Source organism: Perissodus microlepis, chromosome 22 (genome assembly GCF_051167445.1).
Source record: "Perissodus microlepis isolate ML-2025 ecotype Zambia chromosome 22, ASM5116744v1, whole genome shotgun sequence".
Taxonomy (NCBI): domain Eukaryota; kingdom Metazoa; phylum Chordata; class Actinopteri; order Cichliformes; family Cichlidae; genus Perissodus; species Perissodus microlepis.
Genome location: NC_140481.1, coordinates 4,296,685 through 4,320,498, shown reverse-complemented (window position 1 = coordinate 4,320,498; position 23,814 = coordinate 4,296,685). Strand labels below are relative to the sequence as shown.

General features: G+C 41.8%; 1 protein-coding gene across 2 annotated transcripts; it reads left to right on the top strand.

The window, feature by feature from the left end:
- Window positions 1–1,916: 1,916 nt before the first annotated feature.
- Window positions 1,917–21,880, top strand: tent4a (terminal nucleotidyltransferase 4A). Of its 2 annotated transcripts, none has more exons than XM_084919442.1 (13): window positions 1,917–2,984; window positions 7,281–7,404; window positions 8,987–9,033; window positions 9,165–9,285; window positions 10,912–11,019; window positions 13,302–13,430; window positions 13,632–13,845; window positions 14,911–15,037; window positions 15,127–15,230; window positions 15,374–15,555; window positions 15,823–15,981; window positions 16,218–16,391; window positions 18,428–21,880. In XM_084919442.1, exons 1-13 carry the CDS (start codon window positions 2,167–2,169, stop codon window positions 18,572–18,574), a joined length of 2,454 nt encoding a protein of 817 aa, XP_084775568.1. In that variant the 5' UTR covers window positions 1,917–2,166; the 3' UTR covers window positions 18,575–21,880. The 2 variants fall into 2 exon arrangements, with proteins under 2 accessions (XP_084775568.1, XP_084775569.1); XM_084919443.1 differs by having other exon boundaries at window positions 1,918–2,984; window positions 16,218–16,271.
- The last annotated feature ends 1,934 nt before the right edge of the window (window positions 21,881–23,814 follow it).

Below are 23,814 nucleotides of genomic sequence, written 5' to 3'. Positions count from 1 at the left end.
CTACACCTCCTAGGTTTAAACTCTTTTAACCCCCCCATCTTGCATTCAGGTGGTACAGTTTAGACTGTAGGTTCAGACCACAGACTGCATATAAAGTCGATGGCCCAGATTTGCAGTTTTGAACCTGCTCTGCGGTTAGATGATAATCAGTGGGTTCATTCTAATGATGTCCTTGTTATTACTGTACCTAACTGCACAGTGGGGGCAACGCACCACAGGCAATATGCTCACATGTAGAAACAGTGTAATGGCTGCTGACATTGTAAGCGCAGCTTCCCACTAATGTGGGTTAAATATCTGGAACATACTGCAGCCTCATTACTATTCAAGCCACATGCAGCCTCAGACAACTGCCTGCTTCCTTAATATTATCTCCTATTACTGTTATGCCTGTGAGCCTATTAGTGGCTTCTCCAGCTTCTCCTGTGTTGTTGTTTCTGTGTGTGTGTGTGTTCGTGTGCATCTTTTAGGCGTCTGTCAGCTACGGTCCAGTCGTCACCAATGTTGTAATCCCATAAAAGCTGACAATGAGGCAAACCAACCTTGAAACGACACGCACGCTGAGACATAGTCGGTGTCGGCGCTCGGCTCGAGCTGAGTCCGTGACATGAGAGATGAGAGGAATAACCTATTCAGTGTGCTTTGTCAGTGCCCGTGTTTCATGCAGTGTAAAATGGAAAAGATAGGAAGAAGAGATTGGCTTTCTGCAGGCGTACAGTGGGAGTAAGCATCTGTGTGTGTGCCCGAGTGTGTTTTATGGCAAGCTGCATATCCTAGCCGACACATAGTTTGCTCTAGGGGGGAGTTTCTTTGGCTATGTCACATGCTGCACGTGAGTAGCAGAGGTTGGGGGCAGGCATTATGCAAGATACTCTTTAAAAAGAAATACATACACATCCCAGAAGGTGCTGGTTATCCTGCCTGCCACTCCTTCACCGTAGTGTTTAATGGCTTGGGAAATTGCTGTTACCGGTGGGGCCTGGGCAGTATTGAGATACTGGGATGATGAACACCACCTGCTGTGCTTCACTTCAAAATGAACATTTGGAATCCAGGTCCGCAGTGTGCATCTGAAATAATAAACGGGGGAAAAGGAGGCCCTTTAAACTTAGACGGGGGGGACCATGTTACTGTGTTGTTGTACTTAGATCGTATGAAAAGCCTCTATGTCCTTATATACAGTCTGTGTTTGCACTGCAGTGTAGGCTTACTGCTGTGTGTATGTGAGCAGCATTTCAAGGGCCAGAGTTTGTGGCCTCGAGGAAGTGTTTGGGATGCCGGCAGTCTCATGGCCTGATCTTCTTTTGAAGTAAATTATACTTTCCTTAAAATTTACATAGTTCCAGTTTTTGTCTTTCAGAGGAAGCTGCGGATCCATAGCTAGATCACCCACGGAAAAAGTCAGGTATTCTGCAGGGCCAAATCTGTTAATGTCCCCGAACTCTAATGAGTATATAACATATAAATTGGGGAAATCTATATAAATGATTTCTCTTTAATGCGTGAATATTTCAAGACATGCATTCGTGTCCAGGACGTTAATAGTCAATCATTTGTGCAACAATAAGCTTCTGTCCGGCCTCGTGTTGATGGGGATCCCCTATGAACCCACCCATCCATTCCTCCACCCACTGGTGAAAGCGGGGAAGTTGAAACTGAGCGCACAAGGATCTGCGGACTGCCAGGCCCTGCTTTATTTAAAAAAAAAATAGAAAGACCCCAGGTCATTTTATTCATTATCGACGTTTACCGTGTACCTCATTTGTTGTCCAGTGAATTATTTATCAAATTAAAATTCTAATATTTATTCCCTGCATATCATCAGTCTCCCGGCCGAGGAGCGATAAAGGAGTGGGCGGATTGGGGGTGGGGGGGCGCAGTCATCATTTAAGAAATCCCTGGTAGGACGCATGCGTGTGGATTTTGAAGAGCATACGCCATATTGAATTCCCGTAGGAATCAGCTAGCAAATTTTCCAGCTAGCGGTGTAAAAGGGGGCCACTTTATCAATGGTCCTAATTCGGTTTAATGTTCAAACGCGTCTGTTCTCGTAACCCCGGACAGCGTAGCGACCTTTGAAAGGTCCGAGAAGCGGCGCAGGTTCATCACGGGCTCGGAAGTGTTAGTTAGGGACTTGTCGGGGGGGTTACCAGAGAAAGAAGTTGAATGGATCCGAGGGTAGCTTGGATTCAGCCCGAACAGAAAGGACCTGCGAACGCCTTATGGATGCACGTCTGGGAGACCTCTCAGGGAGTACGGACTCTCTCCGCTCAGCAGCAGCTCCACAATCAAAACCACAACCAGTGTATGAGTTACGCGGTTTTAAAAAATGTGGCGACCGCCGTGGCTTCGAGCAAGAGCATCTGCAGCAGCAACGGTAACGTTACAGGAAGCATGAGCAACGGCAGCAGCCATCGTAGCATCACGAACGGCGCTGCACACAGTAGTAGCGGTAACGGCAATGCGATTCCTCCGCTGGGGAGAGCACTGTCCAACAGGAACGTACACAACTCTTTAACCCCGTCGAACATCAGCGAGCCAGGTGAGGGGAAAACTGCGTCCCATAAAACGGGATCTGCCTCGTCGTCTTCGCAGGAATCCGGGACGGACAGTCCCCCCTCCAGCTGCTCACTTGAGAGGACTATGGATAGAAATGTTACGGGGAGTATTAATAATAACGTCGGGGGTGCCAACCTGCTCTTCAACTTGAGAGACAGCATGGACAATAATGTCAACCTTTACCATCACCGTCACCCGCAGGAGCACCAGGCTTTCAAGTTACAGCAGATTTGCGTGAACCAGCATCAGGTTCACCCCTCTGTACCTATTAATCAACCACACAGTCATCACCCGGGCCGAAGGAAAAGTGACAACAAGGCGAGCACTTATGGGATGAATTATTCGATTTCTAACTGCACTAATGGCAATTATGCGAGCACTTGCACGCCCTGGAAGACGAGGGAGTACAGCCCAGGGGTACTCGGGTGAGTGACTTAACCGCATCGCTGATTTGTGGTGAAATAAGCTGTAATAAGTTGACAAACGTCTCCTGACGCTGTCGTCTGTTTGGCAATATAAACAGTATAGTTATATATTATACTCTTGTTTTGCAATGCAGTTGGATTATGGCGGTACACTGAGTACTGGAGAGTAAGCTGGACATTTTTCTTCTTGCCGTTGGCTGATTAGCTAACCGTTATAGCTGCGTAAAGGCAGCCGCAGACGGCCAGAAAAAGACCGGAAGTGCCGTGATTTGGTATTCAGAAGGTTAAACTGGGCCGTTACCGAACACGATAATTCCAGCAAGCTGTCGAGCCCAACTATTAAGTAAAGCAATAAAATGTGTTCTGAAGTGTTGAATAATGTGTTGGTGTGAAGCGAGTTTGAGTAGATTTTCTTAATGGTTTATTTATTTAGAAGGTGCCGACCGGATACGCTGCTTTTAAATGTAGTCCGTTAGTTAGCCTAAACGAGGAGCCTAAAGCTAATTTACCCAACGGCTTCCTATGCAGGCTGGACTTAACGTGAAAAACTGTTTAAAAACAGAATTACAACCTCTTTATTCCTCCAGTGAAATGTAATTACACAGAACTAGAAATTAAATATGATAATCTATTTACAACATTTTTTTTTTGTTGACGAGGTTGAAACCAGCTTAATTTGAACGATATGGACAACTGCACTTAACCTGTTAGCAATCTGCTGTGGTGAATCCGAAAAGTAATCAGGCAATCTGGCAGTGAGCGTGGGAGGTGAAACCTGCGAGATTAATTCTCAATATTGACTGTTTTAAACATAATTCGATACAATTTGTGGGGGAAAGGACTAGTTATGTGCAAGGTACGTGCTTTAGTTCAGAATTAATTACCTTTGTTCCCAAGTTAATTTGGTTGCACTCCCTATTTGCAGGTTATTCTTTTGTAGATCTGCCAATATGACATAACATACAGGGTGGATCCCAGAGTACTGAAGTATGATTAAAATCAGTTTCCAGGAACTCTCTTTAGCCACAGATTAGCTATATTTTCTTAGTATTGAGTTCACCTAATATTTAATGTCTATAAATGGTAAATAAGGGTTGTTTAAATTTGCAATATCTGCATTGTTGGTGTAATAAAAACACTAACTGAATAGCTTTTGATTTTCAAGTATAACTGAGCACTAACAGAAGCCCTCCTGAAACAAATGAGCGAAGAATTTCTGAATGTGTTGCAGGAATTTGTGATATTTGTAATGGCTGCTTGCACCCATCTGGGAATCTTCTGTAACAACGAAACAGTGTTTGTCACGAAAGCAGTTCCACATGCGTGATGCAGAGTTTCCCAATTGCAGTGAAATCTAAGTGAGCTGAGAAGTTTGAAGTTGTTAATGAATGTTTTCTTCTGAAACCACAGTGAATTTCATCTTGTAATTCGTGGTTCTACAAGTTTTCTGACACAAGTTTCAGCTTGTGTGCCGACTAGTGTTGCTTTGGTTTGCCTTCAGGGGTGCCCTTTAAAGTTCTGCACAGAGAGGGAGTTTCACTTCAAACTGGAACAGTGTGAACATAAAAATACTTGTATGTTGTGGTGGAGTAAAGTTGTAAGCTTTGAGTGTTTACTGTAAGATTGCTTGTCAGGGATGGCTCTGGTAATAGCTATTATTCTAACTGTGGGCTGTGTGGAGTGTAATCATTGGACAGTTAGCATGGATACACGCTGGACTGACTGGTTTGCTGACAGAGTTTTCACCAAGGAGTGGGCCCATGGGGCTGAGTGCATTTTCTTCAGGGCTCTGGTAATTGATTGTGACAGTCCCCCCCTGTTCTGTATTTCACACTGGCATCGTGGCATGCATTCCTAGGAAAAAAAACGAATGGGTCAAACAGACTTCCTCTGTTCGAAGGCATTTAACTGGTCAGAAATCTGTACATTATACGTGCCCCGTTGTCAAACACAAATCCATATCAACAACGGGCCTGGGAGACTCCCAGGCCTACTCTGGCCCTCCAGTGTTTTACTTAAACCTTGGTCACATTCCACTCAAAACCTCAGGTGTGTGTTGTGCCGTTGTCTTTCCGTAAGCCAAATGTATTCAGTGAAGATGAGTATTCTGCAAAGCATAGCTCCTCTGCACGTTGACCACTTTAGTTCAGGCTTATTTTTGGCCTGGTGGTTACAATATGGGGCAGGGCTACAGTTGGCCGAATCTAGGATGGTTAAATTGGTACTGATCTAAGAGACTTCTCATAAAGGCATAGAAAAACTTATGTTTTGTCTTTTTTAAAAAAAACCAAATATATCAAATTATTTAAGTTTGACTGTTACTGAAGCAGGCAGGTTTAGTAACGTGGTTTTATAAAGTTGCAATTCCAAAATATATTTATGCATTTTCAGACTTCACAATTAGACCAGATTTCCTAATTGAGTTTTCCATTATCACAGTATTGGGAATCTTCCAGTCAAATCCAATATTTATCTCCATTTTCCCAAGAAATCTGTTTGATATGCTGAAATAACAGCTGTAGCTTCTTGATCAAAAGAGGGCACCAGTTCAAAATAAGACTGTTTGAAGTTTGTTATTGCTATGATCTGAAACAGGGATGCAATGATTTAGAAATAACAACAGATCAATAAAATAACAAAGTAACATCTACGCAGCTTTTTTTTTTTTTTTTTTAATTTTTTTTAGTTTTTTTAATTAAAAGAAAGAATCTTAAAATTTTTGCGACACAGCCAATTACAGGTGGGTAGATCAGTCTAAATGACCCAACCCCAACACTGGTATTGGATTGATACTAGCGCAATAGGATTGATAGTTTGTTTGTATTCTCCGAGTTCAGTATGTAGCCCACTGAACTGTGTTAACGTTTTACTTCTGGGGGAAATGTAAGAAACCCCCTCAAAAATCTCAAACATCCACTATGAAAAATGAAAATGTTCAGTTTACAAATTATTGATAATTAATCTCATAAGTCATGACACAGTGTTCTCCACTGCATAAGCCGTTTGATGCACTAAATGTATCAGTGTCTGCAATATGGCTGCATTTCCTCGGTATTGGATCAATAACAAAATTTGCAGTATCACACAGCACCACAGCTGACGCATATGGGCCAGCGACACTGGTTAATGGCATTTTATTTTCCAGTATGTTGATATCAGTCAACAGGGTCACTGCTAGCTAATGGATTCCTAATTTAAAGTGGGCCCATGCTAGTCTAATGTGGTGTCAGCGATTTCAAATAAAATTTGCCTAGATGTCCAAAGAACATAATATGCAACTGTTAAATGTAACTCTTACTCCACTGGAATATTACCCATTTTAATCACTTTAACAATATAATATAAAACTTACTGTCTGAAAACACTTGGAGACCTAAAATTCTTTTCTCATTGTCTCACATATGTAATGCTTCAATGATAGAAACGTTAAACAAAGTTTGAGGTCAGTTTATGTACCTCTGTGACCTGAAAGCTTGGGCTCAGATGGTTTTAAACACACTATTTTTTTTTTCCTACTCCTGGCTCTCTATGATGTCAGTGAGAGCAGATATCCCCAATATGGTCATCTCCCGCCCCTCCCACCTGCTGTTCAAACCTTCTGTTCACCCTTCAGACAGAGCATGAACTGGGGACCAGTGTAAGATGATTAAGGATTATATTGATGTGTGAATTGTGAAAAGCTAATTTGGAGTCTGAGAGTAAGAATACGAAGCTGGAACTGAGTATAAGTCCCCTTACATGGCAGCTTATTTGGGATAATGCGCTTTCTCAAATGACACTGTGGTGCAGAGAAGAAGCATTACTCGTGATCTGGTTTTACCGGGATGTTACAGAGTGATGCTTTTTTGGGGGTGGGGGCTGTCATCAATCACTTGTAGAGTTGAGGTTCATTAGCAACAGCTGATACAATCCGCCACCTGCTGCATTTGTCATATTAAACACTGAACATGACGATCGGTACCTGCTAAAATGAGAAGCCACTTCCTGAAGGTTTTGAACCCTGTGACAGTCTTGCAAGTCGAAGTTCATTTTCATTAGGGAAGCTTTCATTAGTGCTGTAACACTACCAGGCTGAGGTGCATATTCATTACACCTTGAGATCTGCTTGTGGCATCGATTATGTTTTAATAAGCTGTTGCAGTGTTTCTCAGTTTGCAGTGTCCATATAATCATGAGCTTTGTTAGTACATGTATACATCGGCAGTAGCAGTGTGAACCTTTCCAGAGCAGTGACCACGTAGTTGGATTATTTTTAGTTCATTCTTGTACTTAACCCTTATTTGTCCTTTTGTCCAGACTCCACGAAGAGGTGATGGATTTCTACAAATACATATCTCCTCGGCCGGAGGAGGCAGCTATGAGGAAGGAGGTGGTGAACCGGATAGAGGTGGTCATCAAGGAGCTGTGGCCTACTGTTGATGTATGTTACGCATGCACACGCACACATGTTTGTTTGGATCAGCATAAATCAGAGACTTCACTGATATCCTGTCAGTGTTCCTAAATCATAGCTGAAACTATCAAATGTTTCAATACAGTACAGTGTCCCCCCCCCCCTTTTTTTTTTTTTTTTAAATAATTATTATTTTATTTTTTCTTTCTCTGTCTGGGAAAAAGACGCTACCTTTGATCTTTTTGGGCCGCAGCTGGCAGTCTTTGAAACTAACCTGGATCCACAGCAGGTGGAGCACCAACTGTTTGTTTTTTAACTGTGCACATCTATGCATACCAGCCTTGCTCTCACTACACACTCCTTTAACAGCTGTACATTTTAATTCAATGATTTTATTATTTAAAGGAACATGCTTAAATTTTGAAAATTCAGCTAGTGCTTTTTAAAAACTATTTATTTTTGACTGAATAATTTCATTAGGCTACAACCCTTAAAAATGAGCTTAAATTAGGCACAAAAATTTCAAAAACTGTAAAGACAAAATGTATTAATATGACATTTGAAATATCACTGGACAAGAGATGACATCAGTTATTGCGATCAAGAAGTGTGATTGGGCGTGAGAGATTAGTCAGCTCGGATGTTTTTTGGCCAGGTTTAGTGACTTAATCACCTGGCAGCATCACAGGACCGCAGGTGTGCACGTCCAAGTTTCAGTCTGGCACATGTCACCCCTCCTCCTGTTAAACCGCAAGCTAACAAACAGACTCCTAGTTTTAATTTTCTAAATAACAGACAGACGTGAGATTGGCATCGATCTCTTACTCACACTTTTGACCAAACTGTTCCTCTTTAACAAAAGTACTATGTGTCAGACCCAACAAAAACTGACCCCATACTACCACTGTTTTGTAGTTTCCTTAGAAGGAATGAGAACATAATTAACTAACTGGAAAGCAGTTATGAGACACTCTTTAAAACAGAAAAATTAGTGTTTGTACTCGCACTTGAGAGGTGTAGAAATGGTGATGGAGGATCTTGCAGCTGGTTGAGAAGAGTACAGCAAGGCGCGGTTGATGCACTGCCTCTCTCGTTGCTTAATCATGTAAAACACGCGCAGCAGTGATTTGTTGGCTGCCAGTCTTCACCACTTCTGCTGTGAGCCACATTGTCAGGTAAATGGATCAAGCCTCGGATTGTCCCAGCCTCCCTTTTCATTTCCATGTATTTACCCTGGCCTGTCGTGGTGCTTTTGCCTTGACGGAAAAGGAAATGACTCCGCTTCCTTTGGAGAGCATTCACTTGCAGCCCTCAAGCACAGCATTTTTGTTCTTTGCTATTGTGTACTTAATTTGGCAGCGTACTTAACTTGGCAGTGTTTACAGTCTCTGAAGTAGGGAGCCGGAAATGCCTAAGTCCTGGTCGTTTGCAAACATTTGAACTGGATATATACAGCACCACTGCAAATGAGCTAGAAGTGTAGTTGTTGCAAGTTGCCAAACCCTTTATGGTTAGAATGTGATGTGAAGAGCTGTAACACGTCAGCTTGTATGCCATGAATGACAGTGATTTTGGTCATTTTCACACTTCTGTAACCATGTTTTACCAGGTCCAAATATATGGCAGCTTCAGCACAGGGCTGTACCTTCCAACAAGGTAAGAGCAGGATTTAAATTTATTCAGTTTTTAAATAGCCAACTTAATTTTGTTCCTGATTTGTTTTGCTGCGAGGTCATTTTAATTTTAGGACTAATTAATGTTTGTTTAAATTAATTTTTTGCCCTTAGTGATATTGACCTGATGGTGACTGGGAAGTGGGAGCGCCCGCCACTGCAAGAGCTTGAACAAGCTCTTCGCAAGCATGAAGTTGCCGACCCTAACTCCATTAAAGTGCTGGACAAGGCTACAGTAAGTAGAGACAAGCAGGTCGTGCTTCTCCACTCTGTGCCTGTGTGCACCTATAGCATGTCATTGCATTTGGGCCATCACACTGGAGCACAGCTGATTTATTGGTGGGACAATACTATCGGCCAATATTGGCTATTTTCTGCATTCATAGCGGCCAGCAACTGATCCTTTATTGCAGCTGGTTGAGAAGAGTTTAACGAGTTATTGGCTGGTATTTATTAAAAAAAACAAAACAAAGAAAAATTAACACTTGATGGTGAAAAATGCTTTCTAATATATTAGTCCAAACTATCCCATAGGATTAGTTAGATACCTGTTAGCTAGTCGAGCCGCACTGATTTATTGTTGGACCATAGATTGGCGACTTGCAAATCTAACTGTATTGCCATTCACAATGGCTGCTAAATGAAAAGCATGGTTTGTTGACACGATATCTGCAATTTCCTGGTTAGCAACAGAGTCCGGAGTAGCATAAAAGAGTATTTGAAGAAAATGGAAAACATAAATGAAACTCATAATAAACTTTATGGAAATCTGTTTTGTGGGCCTCAAAAAAAATCAGTTGTCAAATACATCACATTGTTAAATCACCTGCTGTATCAGCTGGGCTCTACATGACATCCGTATCTTTATAGCTCAGTATTTTCTACAAAAGAAACTTGTGAAATGTTTCTACAGAAACAGACGGATTAATAAAGACAATTCAGAAAATTTACATAAATGTCAAAATTAAAAACTGCTTATTTCTCAGTAAGGAACTAGATGATAAATTTCCACCCTGTGTATAAAATAGTAATTGATTGCTTTGGCCTAATGATAAAATGATAGTTCTTCACACTAACTAATAAATGCTTGTAGCTCAAGTAAAGAGAAATCAAGAGGAGAGCTGGAAGAAATCCAGGCAAACAAAATTTGCCACCAAAAAGCTCTTGTGCACTTCCAGTGCCCAGAAGTATAAAGCTTTGACTTATTCCCTTTAATGTCCACTTTAACCTGTGAGACACCGTCAGTGTCGTCCATCTGTTTGCCTCACAGTTGACACATTTCCTGAGTTGTGGTGGACTTTCTGTCCATTTCTTTCTTGATTAATAGTCTGCTGTTTTTTGGAAACCACTATGATGCGAATGCTGAAGTGCGTACTTTGTCTGCTCTTGTTCACCCAAAATGAAAACTTGCCGTCATCTGTTCAGCCGAGGTCAGTCATACTTTACTTACCGACTCATTTCGGTTCCACAGCAACTTCCCTTCATTGTGTCAAAGCCATCACTCTGCAGCTCGGGCTAATGTGTGCACCTACTTCGGAGGTGTTTATAGCTCCTATCCTGCAGGGATACATTTGAAAACAGCAACTCAGTGGCCCGCACAGTCATCGTGTGGGCTGTGCACACAACCAGGCAAGCGACCACAGGCTTCAGTGCCTTCTTGACTGACATGATAATAAGTAGTTAATGGCTGAGTTTTCATTTTTGGATTAGCTTTTATTTCTAAAAGCTTGTCATTTGGGACAGTTGTTCCTTTTTTTTCCCCTTCCCTTTTTTCCTCTTTGTGTTCCAGGACACAGTGAGCATGTTTTTACAGAAAGACATGACTGTAGTGTTTGTTGATCCATTTCACTTCATCTTTCAGGTGCCAATCATCAAGCTGACCGACCAGAGGACTGACGTCAAGGTGGACATCAGTTTTAACGTAGAGACTGGAGTCAAGGCTGCAAGCTTCATTAAAGGCTACATGAAGGTGAGAGGTGCCTTCAGCGCTGGAGATTTTACATGGTTGGCTATACAGACGGGGTATTACTTCATATATCTGTTTGTGTGTCAGAAAGATTACACACAAAACTAAGCCGGTTTTCATAAAATTTGACGGAGAGCTGGACAAAGCATGAAGTTAGAACCCATGACATTTTGGTTTAAACCAGATCACTGTTCCTAAAACTGCAAATTAGATCAACGGCTTTGGTTGAAGATGCATTTGTGATTTGCGGACAGAGCTGGGATTTTGAAGCAAAAACACATGAAAGTCACTGGAAACTGTTTGACCTTTCTTTGATGATCACCCCTCCATCTTAAAGCACTCTCACGGGGCTTCGCTGGCTGCTGGCTGTGGATGTTTCTCCTATTTTTGCAGTAGCACAAATAACTACCCCACTCACACACTTCACCAGTCTGCTGCCTGGTAGTGGGCGCTGGCTTTATGGAGCTAGGAGTGACCATGTTTGGTGTAGTGATGGACTGACAAGTTGTTAGCTAAATGAATTAGCTCACAGCAAGGCATATTATTTGCTGTTTTTAACATGGGGACTTGCATTGCTGCTGCTTACTTATATGAGCAATGTGTTAAATCGTACCAGGCACAGAGGGGGAGACTTAGTTATTTCCTATAATTTGTTGTCTAAAGTCAAACTTCATGGCCATGTGTAGTTCTGGTACTGCTTTCTTTGTTTACTTAGACCAGAAGGCAACAGTGCACAGTAGAAGGAATACACTGAGATGGAGGAAGAGAGCAGGAAAAAGGTCATGTTTTCATATTTGAATTTAAAAAAAAAAAACCACTGGAGGAGTCACATAATTGCTGTCTTGCAGTGAGGTGGAACTTGGAAATTGGAAATTCCCTCTTTGAATATAGCCTACCCAGCAGTTTAAACCATTACTCTTTACTTCACTCCAATCTTGTACCGGCTCATCTCATGTCCAAAGTGAAGCTGGAACAGAACCAGCAACATCGCTCCGTCAAGCCCCCATTTAACTCCGTCAGTCTGTCCTGCTGAAGCTCTTGTTGCTAAATCTGCACAGCAGAGGTGAGTTTCGCACAGAAATTCCTGCTCGAGTTGGATCCATGCCCACTTTAATCACAGTTTTAGGAACTAATGCGGGAAAGGAATTCCAGGTGCCGCTGCTGCCGCGAGCTATCAGATTTTGTTGGGGCTTTTGTTTGCTGCCGTGATTGCATGTGGGCGTGACAGACTCGGTGCAGTCTTGTCATTGAAAGGTCAACTCAGAGTTGATTTTCACATGGTGGCCAGGTGCCTCAGTGCATCCCGCAGTCTTGTTCTTACTCCTTAAAAGGATATTTGAAAAGTTGACAGCGCTCTGCTGCTCCACTGGCACAGATACACACATTCTGCCAGGAGCTTGTGCTGCCTTTTCAATTGGAAAATCAAAAAACAGGTCCCTCTGGATTATCACACGCACCTCATATTGATAGCTTTTTAGAAAGTTTGGCCCAATTGGCAGCTTGACAGTTGGAAGTCGGGGTTGTAACAATTGGTACATTGAACGACTGAAAGTTTTTGTATTTAGCTTCATTGACTTGCTAAAAAAAACATTACTTTCAGTAGTAATCGTCTCTGTGTGCCTGCAGTGACCGTATAAGGATATCTGCTATTCTCAAATCAAATCACTTGGATCACTCAAATCATACAAAGCCAAGAACAAAAAAAGGAAATAAAAAAATTGACCATCCAAATTTTTAACAATATTTATGATGAATATAAGGAAAAGCATTATATAAGATAAGTTATTTAAAGTTGACTTATTGATTTGTTGGATTCATTTGGGCTTGTGTTCTAAGTGTTTTTTTGTTGTTTTTTTTTTTTTTTTTTTTGGGGGGTGGTTTCTGAATCGAGTTAGTTTACAAGATTAAACTGCGTCACGTTCAAAGTTGTGTTCACCGTCGCTTTGGATCAAAGCACCAGCCTGTCCCTGAGTCATGAATTAGGCTGTTCTTTAGACAAAGATTCACACCCTTAATGAGATAATGATTGACGTGCTAGTCAGCCGGATCATTTCATCTCTTTACTTATAATGTAGTCTAGTCTCGTTTCTGACTCACAGTTCTACATATATCTCATTAGAAACCCTCTTTCTCCTGAGTGATTTATGTAGCTGGAGCCCGAGTCAATTTGTTTTTATCTGCGTTTACTCTTAAGATTCTGTGCTGCGCTCTGGTGTTTTCTTACTTAATCTATAGTTTGAATCAGGCATTTTCATTCCACATCTGTCCCTGCATTTTGCTTTCAGAAGTATCCAGTGCTGCCTTACCTGATCTTTGTGCTGAAGCAGTTTCTGCTGCAGAGGGATCTAAACGAAGTCTTCACCGGGGGCATCAGCTCCTACAGTCTCATCCTCATGGTCATCAGTTTCCTACAGGTACAGGGATGTCATGTCACAACAGTTGAAGCGGATTATGTTGTAGTAGTGCTGCTTGATAATATCGTGTGCATATGTATTTATAGTGGCATAAGCAGAAGTAGTTTATTAGCTGTTGTAGGACAACATAAAATCGAATCTTTATTAGTGAAGCAGTTGTCTCAAATACACCCTAATCCAGTCTCTTTCCTTTCTCTTCAGCTCCATCCTCGTATCGATCCCACCAACCCCAGTGAGAACCTGGGAGTGTTACTGATCGAGTTCTTTGAGTTGTACGGCCGTAATTTCAACTACTTGAAAACAGGGATTCGCATTAAAAATGGAGGCGCATACATAGCCAAAGAGGAGATTATGAAGGGCATGACAAATGGATACAGACCATCCATGCTCTACATAGAGGACCCTCTACTTCCAGGTGTGTGTGAAATACCATCTGTCTCTAAACAAATAAGACTTTAAGCTACATTTTCAGGTTGGCATTTATGATCCAAAGAGAGGTCATCAGTGTGTCATACTATGTTTGATTTAAATTTTTAGTATCCTCTGGTGTTCGTCTTAAGACTGGCACAGCAGCTAAATATGTTTAAACCAATTACTGTAAAAGTTTAAAGTTTGATTTGTTTAAAACAATAAAATAATTTTTAAAGATGCTGTATGTATGTAAAACGGACATGTGTATTAACTGGCCTTATGTTACTAAGCTGGATAGCTCACAGTGTTGGAGCTTACAGCTTATATCTGTGTTAGAAGGCAAGCTAGCATTAGCCAGAACAGAGCTAGCTTATAGTCTAATTATATTCTCCAAATGAAATGAAAGTCAGTCAAGAAAATACCCTGCTGATGTTATCCCAAGTTTGGCCTTGTCTTGAATCATCTACGCATTTGGCCAGAAGGTTGGTGCGTTTGTTTGTTTATTTTTGTTTTTGTTTGTTTTGTTTTTTTTCTGGTTAGCATTGGCTAACAGTATACTACTCGCTAATTTAGACAATTTGCTAAATACCCACTAAAGCAGCTAGGTAGTGTGGACTCTTTGGGGAGAGTGCCATCTATTTTTGGTTTTGTCTTGTGTTGAGAGCTGATATTTGCTGGCTTTAGTGATTAGTGTTCTCCTTTGGCTAACGTTAGCTTATTGGGGTGCAGGGAAGCTGAAGAAAAGCGTTGAGGCATTTAGTGTAGAGCCCAAATATCCCATTTCGCATTTCACTCACTGACGGATTATTTTTTTTCTAAAGCTTGTATTATACAAAATGCTGCATAGTGCACTTTAATCACATGTATTTTTATATAGCTCACTCCAATACTCTGTCCATTGTGTGTTGAATAACACATTTTAAGATCAGTCATGCTTTGCACATTTTGCAATTAAGTAACAAGTAATCTAACAGCCACTAACAATTTTAGAAAATGTAAAACTTGGTTAAAACCGGTTAAATTGGTCTTTTTAAAATTTTTCCTCTCTTGTTTCCCCTCCACCTTGTAGGTAATGATGTGGGAAGGGGTTCCTACGGTGCCATGCAAGTCAAGGAGGTGTTTAATTATGCCTTCATTGTCCTGAGTCATGCTGTCTCCCCGCTTGCACAGTCATATCCCAACAAAGACTGTGAAAGGTTAGAATCCAAGCTATTTAAAAGTAATACTGACACCTTAGATAAGAGTAGAGCTCTTTTATTTAAATGTTTCTATCTTGTCCCTGCAGCACATTGGGGAGGATAATCAGGTTGACCAAGGAAGTGATCGACTACAGGGAATGGATCGTTAAGAAGTGGGGGGGCAGAGATTTGGTGCGACCGGACAACAGAGGTACAAATCATCGGGTTTCAAAACAAAATAGATGCAGTTTTGCCATTGATGCTATTCAATTGTCTCATTAAGCATCAGCTTTTTTTAATTTTTTTTATTTTAAAGCATGATATGTATTCTTACCATTAATTCTATTTCTTTAGTGTCGCCTCCCAAAAAGCCGGTGTCGGAGCAAGAGAACTGTGTGCTGGGAGGTGGTGTTGGGTCAGATGAGCAGCAAAGGGATTCAGTGTCACCCCACAGCGCGGACTCTCCCATGTCCATCTCCAGCCCCCAGCAGCACTCGTCCGCCTCATCAGTGTCCTCACTGTCTGGGTCTGATAACGTAAGAAACCCCATGCAGGACTAGTAACAATGCACATGCTGCTTGTATTTCTGATGTAGTTCTTGAAAAATACCAAACAGTTTCTTCTGATTATGCACTTGACATCCAGCATAAAAGGATAATGTTGCCACACACATGACATAACTACATGCCTCTTATCCTTCTAATGGTAGTACAGCTTAATTTACTGTCATTTTATTCTAGTATTCAGATGGAAATCTGTTTTTTTTTTTTTGTTTAACAATGTCCTCTGCTTTGATCCATCAGGACTCTGATTCAGCGTTGCCATGTCCCCTCCCTCCACCAACCCTGCCAGCTTACCCGCCTTTCCCACCCCTCGGCCTAGCTTTAACTCCAGGCCTCAACATGAGCACCGGCAAACCTGGCATGGGAGGACACCATCTGCTCATGCCTCCAGGTTCCCAGGTAGGCACGCGGCCGTGGCTACAAGCAGCAGTGATTGCCTGAATTAGCCTGAATTTTACATGTAAAATGGGATTATATAGTGGTTAAAATTTGGACTACAAATGAAGCATATTAAATCAGTAGGGTAGAGAACAAGACATAAAATGTGCAGGTTTTTGCAGATTTTTATTGCGGTATTCAATTAAAAAAACTAAACTACTAGATTTCCAATTTAAATTCTGCCTCTCTTTCCCCAGGCTCGCGTCTCACTGCCCGGTGGTCTAGCAATGCACTCCATGCCTGGCAGACAGGTGTGTATAGACACCGGGCTCCCCCCCTTCTTCCACATGCACCCCCCAGCCCATGCTCATGCCCCTGCCCCTTCCAGCCCCCAGCCTCCGCCCAGTCCCCACTCCAGCCACACACATAAGGTAGGCGCTGGATGCCACAAACACACTCAAATGCACTACCGAGACAACCTTGTCTCCCACACAGGGTTTCCACTCTGTCATTTCATTTCTTGTCTCTCTTCAGCGTCTTCATCCTATGTCACATGTTTGTTATTTCTCATTTTATGCTCTCATTATTCTGTACAGGTTACATAAAAAATTCAATTGCTATTTGCATTCCAATAACTAATGACATTGCTGCAGCTGTGATAGTGCTTAAAAACTGGTGATTTTCTTGTGCCCCGCCTTTATGCTAAACCAAGCTAGCTTTCACCAATATGCACCGCATTGGTCGCTGCTGTTTATTGTAATGATTGGTCAATGTGGCCGCTGCATTGCCCAGAGGGAGCCACGCCTCCTAATGCATGCACCATGAAGAGGTTTGGTTTTGATACAAATGCCAGACATCTATTTATGGAAATTAGTTTTCCATACCACATGCATAATATATCTAAAGGGGAATATGACAAAATCTGCAGCTGGCTTTTTGCGTGTTTTGGTGACGTTTAAAAAGTGGTGAGTGCTTTAAAAAACTGACTTCAGCTACTTCAGCATTGAAATGACTGGTCTGTCCAGTCCTGTGAGTCTTTATCGTTTGGAAACGTTCAATCAAACAAGAGCACAAATAATACTGTGCCCTTTTTTTTTTTTTTTTTGTTTTGGGGTTTTTTTTTTTTTTCCCCATATTTGTCACACTTAAATGTTTCAGATCATCAAAGACATTTTAATATTACACAAAGATAACTGGAGTAAAAACGATAACTGGAGTATTAAGGGGGAAAAACCCATCCAAACCTACCTAACATTATGTGGAAAAATGAATTTAGTTTCACTAGCCACACTCAGGTCTGATTACTGCACGACCTGATGAATCAAGATATCACTTAAAACATATCCTGTGTAACAAAGTGAAGTAGGCTAAAAGATCTTAACAGGCAACATATCATCATGCCGTGACCTAAAGAAACTCAAAGGATGAAACGTGGAGTCGTTGCCATCTATTAGTTTGGGAAGGGTCACAAAGCCATTTCCAAAGCTTTGTGAATCCAGCCAATCAACTGTCCACAAATGAAGAGAACTTGAAACACTGAACTTTTCCAGAATTGGCTGGTCTGCCAAAAAATAGTCTAAGAGCCTCAAGAACTCATCTAGGAGGTCTCAAAAGAACCCAGAACAACAAATACAGAACTGCTGGCCTTACTTGCCTCAGTAAGAGTTTCATAGGAAAAACAAACGCTGCCAACTTAAAAAAAAAAAAAAAAAAAAGAAAAAAAAAAAGTTTGTCCCACATTTTTGAAAATATTCTGTGGACTGACGAGACAAAAGTTTAAGTTTTTGTAATGTTTGAGCCAATCAAACATCAGCTGTGGAACTAACACAGAATGTTATAGAAAAGATCATCATTGCAACAGTCAAAACATGATGGTGCTAATGGTGTGATGGTCTGCAGCTGCTTTACAGCTTCAGGACCTGGATGACTTGTTTTAACTGAGCACCATGAACTCTAGAAAATCCAGAAAAATGTCCAACCATCAGTTTGTCTTCTGAAGCTTAAACACACTGGGGTTATAACCAGTAATTTATTTATTTTTTAATGGTTTTGGAGTGGACTAGTCTAAGTCCAGACTTCAGTCTGATTGAGATGCTTTGACATGTCCTTAAACAGGCCAGTCATGGTGGAAAACCCTCCAATATGTCTGAATTTAATCCTGGAAAGAAGAGTGGGCCAAATATTATGTTTCTGTCTAATATAAAAATTTATTTGATCTGAATCATGTGCATGTGACAAATATGCAAAACAAAAGAAACCAAGAAGGGGGCAAAGACTTCTTCACAGCAGTGGCAGCTTGTATATCGGTTCCTGCCTTCTAGCTCCAGCGTGCATTTATTTCTGTGTTGTGGTTTTGCTCATGTTTAATCACAGAGCAACCACAAAGACAAGTCCGCACACAAATCTGTTGGGATCACAGCTTTGATCCTTTTCCCTCCGTCTTCTCCTCGTCTCCATCTCTCTTCAGAACGGAGCCAAGTTCAACGGGAAGGGCTTCCACAATCCGCCACTGGTCAACAACGCTGTTCTGGCTAACCGTGGATACACGCAGCATCACCGCAACACTTGGCGACGCAGGAAGAGGGACAGCCTGCCGGTTAGCCTGAGCAGATAGAAACCTCTCCTCGCCGTTTCCTCCGTCTCCTCTCCGACTGCATGCCGCGGCTCTTCGTTCGTCTTGAAGGAGGATGGACAGGCAGACAAGAGGACCAGAGACCAGCAGTTTTTACTCCGAGGGCTCCTCAACATGGAACAGCAGCCCTCAGCTCTGCATCTTACTCCTCTCTGTACCTTCCCTCCCCTTTTTCTTTTCTTTTTTTTGCATGACTTTAATTCCATTTTTTTTCAGTATTGTGTCTTCCTTCTCTGCGTTCAGGTCGGTTTACTTTTTTTGGAACTTAGCGTTGACAGTATTGCTAAGCTCACTTGACCTCATCTCGACCCTTGCAGCCAAGCTGCCCACGGTTTCCTTTTTACAGTTAATACACTTAAAAACAAAAGTTTTTTTTTCTCCATTTTGTGCAATAATGTTATTTTTCTTTTTGAAACTAAAGTAAGAGCTTATTTAATTTCGTGTGTGTGTGTGTGTGTGTGTGTGTGTGTGTGTGTGTAAAGGCATTTTTATACTGTTATTTTATTTTTGTAGAGTTTTAAATTTTGTTTACGAAACCTTTCCCCAGGCAGCATCTCTAAAGTGTGTGTGTGTGTGTGTGTGTGTGCGCATCTCTCCATCAGGTTGAGATGGACCCAGGTTGAAATGCCCCCTCCCCCCCCTCTTCTTCTCTCCTCTCTTTAAATGTGGTCTGCTTAAGGGAAGCCGTATCAGAAAAGCATAATCTTGGCATTTCTGATCATTTCTCTTCACATGTTTTCTGAAAATGGGCGAGGTGGGCAACAAAAGGGAAAAAAAAATTCCCTATGGAAGTTTTGTTCCTCGCTCCAGTTTTTCTAAGGCATGCTGAGGGGAAGTTGAGGGAATGAAACTCTGCCCTGGGATATCCTTGAAGCACAGGGAGAGGCTCAAGTTTTGTGGCCACCTGAGGATTGTGTGAATGCGCGTATCTGTTTGCGTCTCTTACGGGAATCTGTCGTTGTCTCATTTTGTCGTTTGGGGAGAGAAGGCTGGCAAAAGAAGGCTGGCCTGATAGCTTTGTCTTGGCCATATCTCTCTCCGTCCGGAGGATTTTCAGCCTGTTTTGTTTAGGCTTTGTGTTCATTTTTTCTTTTAAAGTTGTTGTTGTTATTATTTTTTGTAGGAGCATTGGGGCCACGAAGGCAACAGCTTATCTGACTTGAGTTAGAAGATCAAGAATGGCGGGCAGAAAGTCACTGAGCTGTGTCAGAGGGGGCGTGGCTGTGGAAAATCTGATCCCAGGGCTGAGGTCAGCTCTCGCCTGCAGCTGTAAATTAGCGCAGACCAACACTTTAGATGCTCAGCGATAAGGTTTCTCTCCTTTTTTTGTGGTCCTGGACAAAGGAGGAGGGAGCGAGGATGGGGCGTGGGGGGGGTTTCTTCCTGAACCAAGGACCCTGAGTGAAGGGAATTATATTTTGATTCCATTAAGGAATCTTGTGTGTATTCGATTGCCAGGTACTTCCGCTAATTGTTTGCAATGCCTTTCTTTGTGTTTACTCGGGGTGTGTATGTGTGTGTGTACCACGTTTCCAGCGAGCACACCGCGCCATACAAATACACACGCTCACAGAGGGGACTGTCGAAGGCTGTGACTCGCCCAGAAACACTACACACACCGGTGTTATTACTATGCAAGTGGATTCTTCTAATTATTGTGTCAATTCTTGTATTTTATTTTTGGGGTTATTTTTTCCCATTGACAAAAAAAGCAAAAAAAAAAAAAAAATGTATCCAAAAAAAAAACCACTCACTGCTTGTTGGACTAGAGTGATGTTACTGACTGTCAGACTTCTCAAGCCAACACATGTAAACTCTAGCCCCCATCCCCTGACCCCCACCCGTGCCACAACTCCCTTGTGTTTGTATGAAGGCCATGATGTGTTTAAGACCCAGTATTTCTGCATCTTGTCAGTCAAATGTAAGGAACAAGGGGGATGTTAATGTCAGTGGTCGGGTCTGAGTCTGTGTAGTGTGTGACATAGTGAAACGTGTGTGAGAAAGACTCGTGACTCGCCACCACAGTTGAATTTTTCTTTTTCTTTGGTAATCGTACGCCCGACCGTTCACGAACAAGCGCCACCCACAGAGCGACTTGCTCTCTGCAGGTGCTCTTCGCCAAGGGCCAAAGTGTCCGTCAACAATTCCTGACTTTTTCTTACTTGCACGCATTCACTGCTGTTGCACTGTTTTTTTTTTTGTTTGTTTGTTTTTTTTGTTTTGTTGTTGTTTTGTTTTGTTTTTTGTTGTTGAACCATGGCAGCTCGGATCTGTCGGTCAGAACTGCACAGCAGGTTTGCTGTTTTGGCCGAAGGGTCACGGGGCCGAGCTGATTAAGAGCTATTCATAACCTCCAGCTTACAAATTCCTTTCATACTTAATAAATTTGACCAGAAAAATCAAAATCATTGACCAATGGAAAGGGTGAGAAGTTCTTGATGTTTTCTGGCGTATACACTCTCACCCTATTATTCCCTATTACTTTTTTTTTTTTTTTTTTTATTTTTTTTTTTAAAATAGATAATTTTCCGTATGTAGGGTAATAATCAGAATTGAACATTCAGCACTGACTTTCATGCAGTTGTAAGCCAATAGTAATTTGACAACAAGAGGAATGAAGTTACCCTTTCAAACTGAGATTCTTACAGCCGCGTTTTGCTTCTAGAGCTCAGAACCAGCAATGATTTGAGACAAAAAATATTAAATTGGGGATCGAAAGCTGTTGGCTCGGTTAGAGTTGCCTGCAATCTTAACAGCAAAGACTGACATGCAGTATCCAAGGAAGTCTGTATGGAATAAAGAATTGTGCATCTCAGCGGTCCGGTGTAGCCAACTCACCGTGTCTACTTTCCTTTGTTCCTTTTTCCTCACCAGAGGGTCAAAACAATTAGGTCAAAGCTTCAGTTGCGCTCTTCCACATTGTCCTGACTTCTCCCGATGGTTTTAAAAGTGAGGCGGAAAAGGAAGCGAGGAGAGTTGGATACTTGACTTGGACCGCTGAGATTTTGGCATACACATGTACATGTAGATGCAATGTAATATTAACACCCCCCCTCTTCATTGCAATACAATGAGGGATTTTAAACTGGTGGCTGCTGTTCAGAGAAAGATGGCAGCCCCTCAGTGTCCTGGCTGATTCATGTGAGCAGTGACCCTCGAAATGGACACCAGTGGCCAGAGGGAACCACTGCCCAGCTTTTCTTTTTTTTTCTTTTTGTTCTTTTTGACATTTTTATGTAAATATTTTTTTTTCTATTTTATTTTTTAATAAACATTTTAAAACTGCCAGTCTGTGTGTGGGTTTGTCTATTTGATTTAAGTGTGAGTGACGGAGTCACACAAGCCTAGGAACCGTTGGCAACCACCAGTTGCTAAGAAAACATGAATATTCCTCGATTTCTGCGAGTTTTCGAGTGGCTTCTGGGAGAAATTGGTTGAAAAGGTCACGCCTGGATTGAGTGGAAGATGTCTGCAAACACTAAATAATTGCAAAGTGGTAGTGAACCCGAAAAGTGCTACGTACACAGACTATAGTGACCATTTGCCTTCCGAGTAAAAGTTGCCCCTTTTGAAACTGGTTTCTGCTGTAAGGCATAATTTGATTTTGAAGTCAAAATAAAAGTTTCCTGTTTTGTACTTTAAGTTTCTCTCCCTCTTCGTTAGTGAGTATATGCAGACAGGTCATCATTTTCCATGCAAACTGCAAGCGCCTCAATTTGCTATTGACCAAAGCAGTCACAAGGTTTTTGGTGTAGCATCCTCTTTGTAACAGATTTCAGTGACAGCCAGCAACCAGTCTCCAACTGGTGGAGAACGGAGATCTTTCCAGGACCTTCCCATGGTGTTCCTGACACATCTATAGACCTGTGCAACTGAGGCCTAAGGTGATGGTGTAAAGAGATTACTCCATGTTTCACAAGGTGGTAAGAGTTATCTACAAAGTAACCCATTTGTAGCACCGTGGCAACTGTACAGTCTTTGGTTTGTGACTTGTGATTGACAATGACTTATTAGCCAATAAGCGAATGATTTCATAGCACAGAGTATGAAACATGGTATGACCTACATTTACTAAACAGACTTTATTTTTATTCAATATTCCTTCAAACGAATGACTGAGCCTCTAAACTCAGCAGAATAATGTTTACAGAGATAAAGTTGGAAAGCCAATTTCCCATAAACTTGTACAGGTTTTTTAGCAACCATAGATCTCCATCTGGCACCCTTTAGGTAGAATGCAGGTTTAACGTATTTCTGGATTAATTTCTCTAACCCAGAATGTACAGTTAAGGCCAAAAGTTGATATACACCCCTCATGGGCATCAGAGTGAAAGTAATTTAGAGCTTTTAACAATTTCCGTGATCAGTTCTTTTTCCAGAGTGGAACAATTGTACAGCATACATACTTTTCTCATTTTAAAAATGAAGACTTGGGTCCACAAATTTGACTTTATTTTGATTTTCTCTAATCCACACGAGGTCCCGGCTCAAAAGCCGCAACATAAATATGGAGACGAACACCAGAATTTCAATGCCAAGATGTTTTATCTTAAATTACATAGCAAGTGGGCTGAAATACCTGGTACACCAAGGCAAAGACTAGTGAGCCTCCCTGAAAGCCTGTCTCAGGTGTGCCTTTACCCACACCTGACTAGGTGTGGTCAGTTAGCAACAGCTGAACACTCTTGCACTGCCGCTGCAGAGGGGCGTAACACCTCCACCCTCGAAAGGGTTCCGCTAGGACCCCTGAATGAATTAAAAGCCCCTCTGAAGCCTTCTGGTTCTTGATCCCCCAAACCTGAAAGAACAGTAAAAGCTAGCAGAAGCAGAGTGTGTCCAATTTGGAGGTAGTCGGCCTCCTTCATTATTTCATCCCCTTTGTTTGATGTACCTGTACCACTCGCAGCAAAACAGACCCAGAGCATGGTACTGCCACCGCCATGCTTGACAGCTGATAGTGTTCTTAGATTCGAACGCCTCACCTTAGTCCTCCATGGATTCTGAGGCCAGATAGAACTTTTACTTGCATACAGTTATTTGATCTGATAATCTTACTCTGTAGTTGTTTAAAAATGTCTGAAACAGACCCTCTAAACTTGTTTAAATCTCTAATTCTCCTTCTTAGTTCCTCCCTAAGCTACTGTTCTCAGTATTAATCCAGTTAGAGCCGTCAGATCCTTTCACAGAGGCAAAGAGAATTTACCATTTGTAGTAAGAAGTTA

Excerpts from the sequence above, each read along its gene's own strand:
- tent4a (XM_084919442.1), top strand. The coding sequence starts at position 2,167 with ATGGATCCGAGGGTAGCTTGGATTCAGCCCGAACAGAAAGGACCTGCG. Across the intron at positions 2,985-7,280 it reads TACAGCCCAGGGGTACTCGG|ACTCCACGAAGAGGTGATGG; the intron begins GTGAGTGACTTA and ends CCTTTTGTCCAG. Across the intron at positions 16,392-18,427 it reads ACTCCAGCCACACACATAAG|AACGGAGCCAAGTTCAACGG; the intron begins GTAGGCGCTGGA and ends ATCTCTCTTCAG.